General features: G+C 32.9%; 1 protein-coding gene across 2 annotated transcripts; it reads right to left on the bottom strand.

Annotated features, from left to right (window-relative positions):
• Positions 1 to 289: 289 nt before the first annotated feature.
• On the bottom strand, positions 290 to 7,389 carry LOC112789873 (uncharacterized). 2 transcript variants are annotated; one of them, XM_025831980.3, is made up of 13 exons: positions 6,931 to 7,389; positions 6,174 to 6,295; positions 5,917 to 6,071; positions 5,026 to 5,176; positions 4,611 to 4,645; positions 3,888 to 3,963; positions 3,749 to 3,785; positions 3,075 to 3,337; positions 2,385 to 2,639; positions 2,106 to 2,210; positions 1,900 to 1,950; positions 1,419 to 1,500; positions 290 to 767 (listed from the first exon to the last, which is right to left on the bottom strand). In XM_025831980.3, exons 1-13 carry the CDS (start codon positions 7,106 to 7,108, stop codon positions 595 to 597), a joined length of 1,683 nt encoding a protein of 560 aa, XP_025687765.1. In that variant the 5' UTR covers positions 7,109 to 7,389; the 3' UTR covers positions 290 to 594. The 2 variants fall into 2 exon arrangements, with proteins under 2 accessions (XP_025687765.1, XP_025687773.1); XM_025831988.3 differs by lacking the exon at positions 1,900 to 1,950.
• Between the last annotated feature and the right edge of the window lie 406 nt (positions 7,390 to 7,795).

Below are 7,795 nucleotides of genomic sequence, written 5' to 3'. Positions count from 1 at the left end.
ATCAAAAACCGGTTTGACTTGGGACAAAAATTATTCAATAATGAACTGATCAAAAAATAAAAAATTAGTAATCAATCAAACAGGTTCAATTTTTACTAGTTAACTGGTTTAATAAAATATAAAAAATTATTTCTTTTTTTAAAATATTTTTATATATATAAATATATTATTTTATTATATTTGGTTAAACTTTTGTACTAATTCTACCGTTTTAACCACCGGTTCGATTTTTACAACCTTGGTAAAAAATCCACGTTGAATGTTACATCAGTTTGTCAAAGATAAAACATAAAAAATTAGTGATATTATTGTACACTAATTAGAACGCATTCAGTTATCCAACATACCATATAAACCCCGAAAAATTTTCCTCAAGTCCAATAATACTTTAATTGAACTTCACCCACAAGTATTGTATATTAATATCCCCCTTAAAAAGATAAAATGCTTTGATAACAAAGCAACTGTACAGTTCTCATACTGAGAGAAGAGACAAAACTTTGTAATTTCTATCAATAAAAAAATTGAGAATTAGATTCAACTCAGAAATTGACATGCTCACGAGTAGATAAACCTGGATGAAAGAGCATGCTCTCATGAAAATTTAGCTCCATAGTAACCATTTGGCCCGGGTACTGAAACAGGTCGAGTTACAGGAAACCCAGGTTGCAGAAGCGGAATGTGGCTTTGAAGGGCAAAGGGTTGCGGTGCATTCGTTAGGATGGGCGGGGGTACACAAATTGGTATTGGCTGACCAACTGAGGCTCCTGATATTGGAAAATTGAACCATCAGCACAAATGAAATGAAGTCTGAATTACAGTTTCATCATAGCTTAAAGATATATTCATACAGATATGTTAGGTGTAAACTAAAATCAGCCACCAAAATCGATCATTAGAATAAATATATGTTGAAATATAAAACACACATTGAAAATGAATTAAACATATGTACTTATACACAACTACATGTATGTACTTATACACAAATACATGGTGGTTGATTTTGGGGAGAACATAGCATTTTTGTTATACAAGAAGTTTTGATGAACCAGTTCTGTATCAATGCTATGTTAAACAAAAAAGGTGCACAGTGAGAATTGAGATGCAAGAAACACTTTTTTTCAAAAAAAAAATTCTGATAATAGAAAGAACTTCATTAAGATGGGATAACACTGGAATAAAAACAATGTGGCCAAGATGGGTAGATGATGTAAAGGGGAGAATATGTTCCAATTTCAAGCAAGAATTGGGCTTGGCTGTTGGAAGGACTGAGGACTTTTTAATCGCCCAGAACTGTCCCTATCGCATCAGTGTGCTTTTTCGGATAATATAAACCTCTCTCTAATTTTGTATATTTTGGGTATGGGTGATAAATCTCTGTTCTTTTTTTATGAATGAAACCATCATCCTTTTACCTTGCTGCTTCGGATATTGTACATGATTCAACATAGGACGAGCTGAAATTGAGGAGATAGCTGTTCCACCATGAACCAAATCCTTGAAACAGAGAAAATACTACGTTAGAAATGTAATGGTAAAATATCACAGCATAACAGTAAACATTTGCAGACGGGGGAACATAGTATTTGAATTCAATTTTACTAACTATATAAGATTAATAAAAAAAGAAGATATAGCAAAGTGGAGCAATTGTCTGTTGATTATTGATTGAATTAACTAAAAGCTAGATATATCCATCCATTTCCACACAAGTCACATCCCGTCATTCCTTATAGATATAGGAATTATGGTATAAGAACAGAAGCATTCTTATCAGTGGGAATTACTTTTCTAAAAGAAGTAAAAATTCTGTGGAATTAGTTTCTTACAAATTATATTTAAAGGTGAATTGAAGAAAATAATTAGCTTTAAAGGATTATAGGCAGGCTATCATACATGGGAAACTGAATGAACATAGACTAACTGCCCGGAACGTCCAACCATAACCTGCACTCAGAAACAGAAGACAATGTTCTGTTGGTGGCAGATTCCTTAGCATGTAAAATGGATTATCTCAACCAATTATGAGAAGTTACCAAAAACAAAAGTGAAAAAAAAAAAAAAACCAATTTAGATGGTACATGAGATCTTTTCATACTTACAGCAGGGGAGCTGGGTTGCAAATAAGCATGTTCAGACAAAACGGGAGGGTAATGTGCACCATAGCGTAGAGGTTGTGCTCTGTTATGAGCAAGTTGTCCAACAATCTATTTTGGTGTTGCCAAAAGGAATGCACAAAATAACTACAATGAGTACTAAGCAATATATGGTTTGTGACAGTAACCACAGTCATGAGATTTTCTATCAATTATCAAACACAACACAGTACAAGCATTCATGCAAATAAGAGAAAAATTTTCAAAATATTTACTCATACTTACAGGAGGTGAAAATTGAGAACCACTTCCACCATTTCCTACTGTCAAGTTACTATACTGTGCAACCTTAACAGGCATGGAAGGCAGTGAAGCAAAAGTACTGAGACCGGTTTCAGGTTGAACAGCAGCAGCATGTACCACGGGAGAACTATTTGGTACATAAACCATGTTTGCAGAAATAGGCATGGACGCAGTTGTTGAAATAGGATTTACAAAAGATGGAGAGAAAATTTTGGCCGCTGGGTTGAGCTTAAATTCCTAGAAGAAGGTCACATGGGGAAAAGCATCATGTTAACACCAATTAGTTACTTTTTTTTGGGTGGGGTGGGGGGAAGGGGGAACTCATTATCACAATCTACTTATTCTCTTGTTAAACCGAACAAAAGACTATGAACCAAATATTTTAAAGATCTTAAAGAGATGGATGATAGATTTGTGTTAACTAATTAAAATATTTGAGCACAATTAAAATAAAAGAATATTTGGCAGATGATTCAATTGAGAACCTGACAAATAATCCTTGAGAAAGAAGTTTACAAAATGATCTCAACGAAAATTAATAAAATGCATCCAATGTGAAACATGAATTCTTCTATTTTATTTTTCATAAAGAAATCCTCAGCCAACATATCTTTTTTTTATAAGCAGCATTTAGCCAACAGCAGTTGGTAGAAGTCAAATTGATTTATTTACCTTAGTATTTCTGGTAGAATCTGTACCCTTTGGAGCAGATATCTCAACAGATTTTTCTGGCATATTGTGTGACTCTAAAATGAGATCTATGCCTTGGGCAGAACTCATAGGAGCAGAATTTGTTATAGTAGACCTTTCACTACACCGATCATCAGCTTTAACAGATGCATTACCGTTAGTTCTATAAAACCCATTATCAGAAGCATTTGATGCCATATAGCTTCTATTCTCAACAGCTTCTACTTGGGCAAGATGAGTATTAGCTGTAATGGAAGTTCCAACAAATTAAATATGAAAAGAAGAGAGCTACAGAAGCATCATCATTGTGTTGGTGTTAGAAAGAAGAAATTCAAGTAATACAAGGCAACGCCGCAAATTAGGTTGGAGAGCAATAAGTGGTGGATAACCCAAAAGAAAATAAGAGAGGTCACATTAAAATTTTGAAAAATTATATATATTGTCACTTAACAAAATCATATATACTACCATTTAACAAAACTTTGCAATAGGGATTAGCAGAGGGGGAAAAGTGGTTTATGTGTATAAAAATTTTTAATATTCCAGATAGTTTACAATATCCACTATCAATTACAACTTGTGCTATTCCTGTAAACAGTGATAACTAATACTGATAATTTTACATGCAGATAAGATCAGAGAAACCATATACTTACTTTCATGAGTTGATTTGATGACTTGATTCTTCTCATCCTACAGAAAGCCACAGTATTAGAAATAATAATATAAAAGAACAAAATGTACAGAATCCTGTTTGGAATTAGTAACTTTGCCCAACCCAAGAATTCGACATACAAGTTTTCCTTTAACAAACTCAGGCTTCTCTCTGAAGTCACCAGCATTCCTTTTTGAATTGTCATCTCCAGCCTGTCTGTCAATAGAAACAGTCAGGAGGAACTGGTTGATGAAATAATACAATGATTCTCATACTATGATTATTCAAAAATTCCAATCATGCCATGAATTGGTAGCATGGTAGTAGGTAACATAATATCATGTCTTATGTGACACAAATCCACCAAAGTATATTAGCAAAATGACAGAAGTCTATTACAACTTGGGTTTTTTGGATTGTTAGGAAGAGGGAGTAAAATCAACAAATTGTGATACTTCAATCAGGACTTGACAGCTTCTACAATAAACTGTTTTCAAGTATGTCTTTAGCAGTTTACTGAAAATACATGTCAATGACATATATGTACCCTAAAGAATGTGTCTAAACTACCCGAGATATACATACAATGTGTTAAGCAAAAAATTAAATTAAATACAAAGGATATAGTATTTGTCACACTAAACATTCATATTTGAGTTATATAATGTATATGTAAATAATATAATTTGTAGTTCATTGAGTAAGAAAATACAAGTTTCCTACCAATGCTTTACGAATATGTTTCTTACCATTGAAATAATAGGAAAATGTAACCCAAGGTTCAATTTACAAAATTATCACATTATCATGGCTTTTTGAACTCTACCAACAAGCATAAGAATCAAAATAAATGAATGTCATACCTACAGTTGATTGAGGAACCAGAATATGCTTCAATCTGCATCAACAAAATAATTTAACCTAAGTGTAAGGAATTATATGTTCTACAAACAATTCTAACAGTTAGGCACATTCTAGAATATGCACCACCATTCTGTTATAATATAAATATGCTTAAACAATAGAAAATGGCAAATGATTTCAGAAAGTGATTGATTACACTTATTTTGAGTCAGTTCAGTCTAAAATAGAAAATCTTTTAACAAAAATAGTTGGTATCAACTCAAACATGAAGGAGCCAAAGAAAGATATCTCAATTTTTGACGCAACTGTTTTGAAAATTAGGAAATCAAAGCCAATGATGCAAGTTAACATGGCCTAGTAATTTCGCTAGCATGCAGTAATGCATAATCATGCACAAGTTCATGCATACATTACCTCTCCAATATTTGTTTTATCAGTTTTCCCGCAATCAACTTCTGTGGAAGTTCTCATCTGATTAACAGGCAACTTATTTCTTTCAAAATCAATGGCAGCAGTTGAAGGTGGAAGACAATGGGTAAATCCATTCTCATTTTGGACTGGAGTCCTATTTTCACATAAGGGGGGAAAATGTCAGTAAACCTCTTTTGTCTAACCAAAATACATAAAATTGTGGAGGATTCAATTAATATTTCAATCTCCAAAGTCAAAAAGTAATTAATAGATCTCCAGGGAGCTCGATAATCCCTTAGACATGCCTATAGTGAAATACATAGAAAATACATCAAATCAAATTATCAATTAAACCTCCTTTATCTAACCAAAAAAACTCAAAGCAAGTATATGAAATATTCATAACTAGGCCTGAACTTCAACATAAGAATAAATGAATGACCAAGAGAATATTATCTCACTTAGTGAGTGAAAATTTGAAACCACAACCACACCACTGCTAGTATCCTACTATCCTATTATTCATAAGGAAAAACCATGCCCTACTACATTCAGTAATGGCCCAATCAGCAGCATCCGATGTAACAAGGAAAATCCTATAGAGATATATTGAACATTAATGGTACGACCAAAATTCGTTAAACAGCAAGTTATCAAATGCTACCCAGTGAATCACAATGATGCTACTAATTTTTTTGTTTCAACAAAGAAAAAAGATAAATCTTTCATTCCCATTTCCTCCAAACACTCCCTAAAGAGGTTTTCTTTTCTTTCATTCAAAAGGAAAAAACCAAAAATCGAAGATCGTAAGTGTTTAAAGAAGAAACGGCTAATTATTCTGTTCATAACTTGAGCATTCTTGTTAACACACATCTTTCCATCCATTTATAGTACCTTGATTGATTAACATGCTTTACATCCGTCAAAGACTTCATATGATTCTCTACCTCACATGTTGGACTCTCACGAGAACAAATATCGTGCATAACTGTTTCGCCATCATCACTAGTTATATTTCCTCCAAAACTCTTGGTAGGAAGCATTACTTCCTGCATACAAAGCCACACGTGTATTAATATTAAACATGTAGTTATTTCCTAACTGAGATATTGTAAGGCCATGCATTCACATTGCATAAACAAGTGTCTTACCTTAGCAACAACTTGCACTAAATCACAAGATAGAACTACCAGTGTATCTACCAAATCCTCCTTTCCCACATTGGTCTTTCCCTTTCCCTTCTTGGTCATCCTTGCCTTCTTCAAAACGATACCTGAACGTCACAAAAAGCAAGAGAACGATGACAAACGAAACCAAATAATGGGAGTTTTATCCCAAAACTAAACAATTAAAGAATGCTGATAACTCAGGTCTAGCTTTTCCTAACATCCATTTTTATAGATAAATACATAGAAAACAAGATCAAAACTAAGACTATGCTTTTCTACATTAACAAAAAAAGTTTGATGAAATCATGACAGAAACAAGTCCATTAAGTAACCACCCTAGATCCAGACCTAAAAGTCTAAAACATATACTCCTATTAGGATTTTAACAATTGAATCACCAGTTTAATTTCTCCTATTTCATTCATTAGCTAACAGGAAACCCTCACAAATCGAATGAAACTTAACACTATAGACTCTCTTAGGATCAAAACAGTTCATGTTTCACTATTAAGTTTACTATTACTGAAAAACTAAAGAAAGTGAAACCAAACCAAACTAAACAAAAACTAGAAGAGATAGTTCAAGCAGAGTAACGTCAATTACTCAAAGCATTGAACATCTGTAATATCAAAATTCACATTACGATGAAATCAATGCAACAAACGATTTTCCAGCAATGAACCAATAATAATAATAAGAAAAAAAAATTAGAAGTTTTCTTGAAGAAGAGGCATGTAACCGTAATCGGAATCGACAGAGGCAGTGTGGAAGATTCCAGAATAGACGGAGCCATCCTTAACGTGGACATCGACGGGGAGGCCTATGATGCACATCGTCGTTAACAGTAACGCCTCGCTCAGTGACGATGCTCCGCTATGATCCTCTTCGAACGACTCCGCCCTGTTCCTGCAACCCATATCTTCCTCTCTCTTCTCCCTAGAAGCTTCTATGGCTGCCTGGCTGACTGGTATGAATATAAGTGTATCAAGGAATAGTGGAATAGAGAGATCTTGTTCTTGCAATTGCAACTATGAGAATTTGTTGGCCAAAAAGCCAGGTATAATGAATGAAAAAATGAATATACATATATACGGGCTGAATTTTGATGCATTTTAAATATAAAATCATAGAATACTTTTTGTTTGAGTAATTATTTAAATTAATCTTTGAAATTGAATATTCTAAAATGTTAACTCACTCGCGTAATTATTAAGTATTCCTGTATATAAATTGGACAAATCGGTGTCTAAAATAAAATATAAAATAGCCTTTATAAAATTTTAAAAAGAGAAATACTATACGTATAAGTCATTTTATTTTAATTTATAAATTATATAAGTTGAGCTAAATCTAATAAAAAGGACATTCACCTATACAAATGTATTAACATGTGCGCTACTCAACGATCTTTACAGTGCACTTTGTGTTTCTCTTTTTCTTTTTTTCGTTGCGTTTCTCCTCTTTTTTCTTCGTGTGTTTCATCTTTATCGTCGTTTTTTTATTACTATTTTGTTGTTGCATTTTTTCTTCCTTCTCTTTCTATTAATTTTGTAACATTATTTTTTTTCTTTGTTTGATTTTTTCCTCCCAAGAAGAATTATGAA

The sequence above is a fragment of the Arachis hypogaea genome, chromosome 1 (genome assembly GCF_003086295.3).
Source record: "Arachis hypogaea cultivar Tifrunner chromosome 1, arahy.Tifrunner.gnm2.J5K5, whole genome shotgun sequence".
In the NCBI taxonomy this organism is placed as follows: Eukaryota; Viridiplantae; Streptophyta; class Magnoliopsida; order Fabales; family Fabaceae; genus Arachis; species Arachis hypogaea.
The sequence above is the reverse complement of the archived record's forward strand: the minus strand, read 5'-3'. Positions and strand labels throughout refer to the sequence as shown.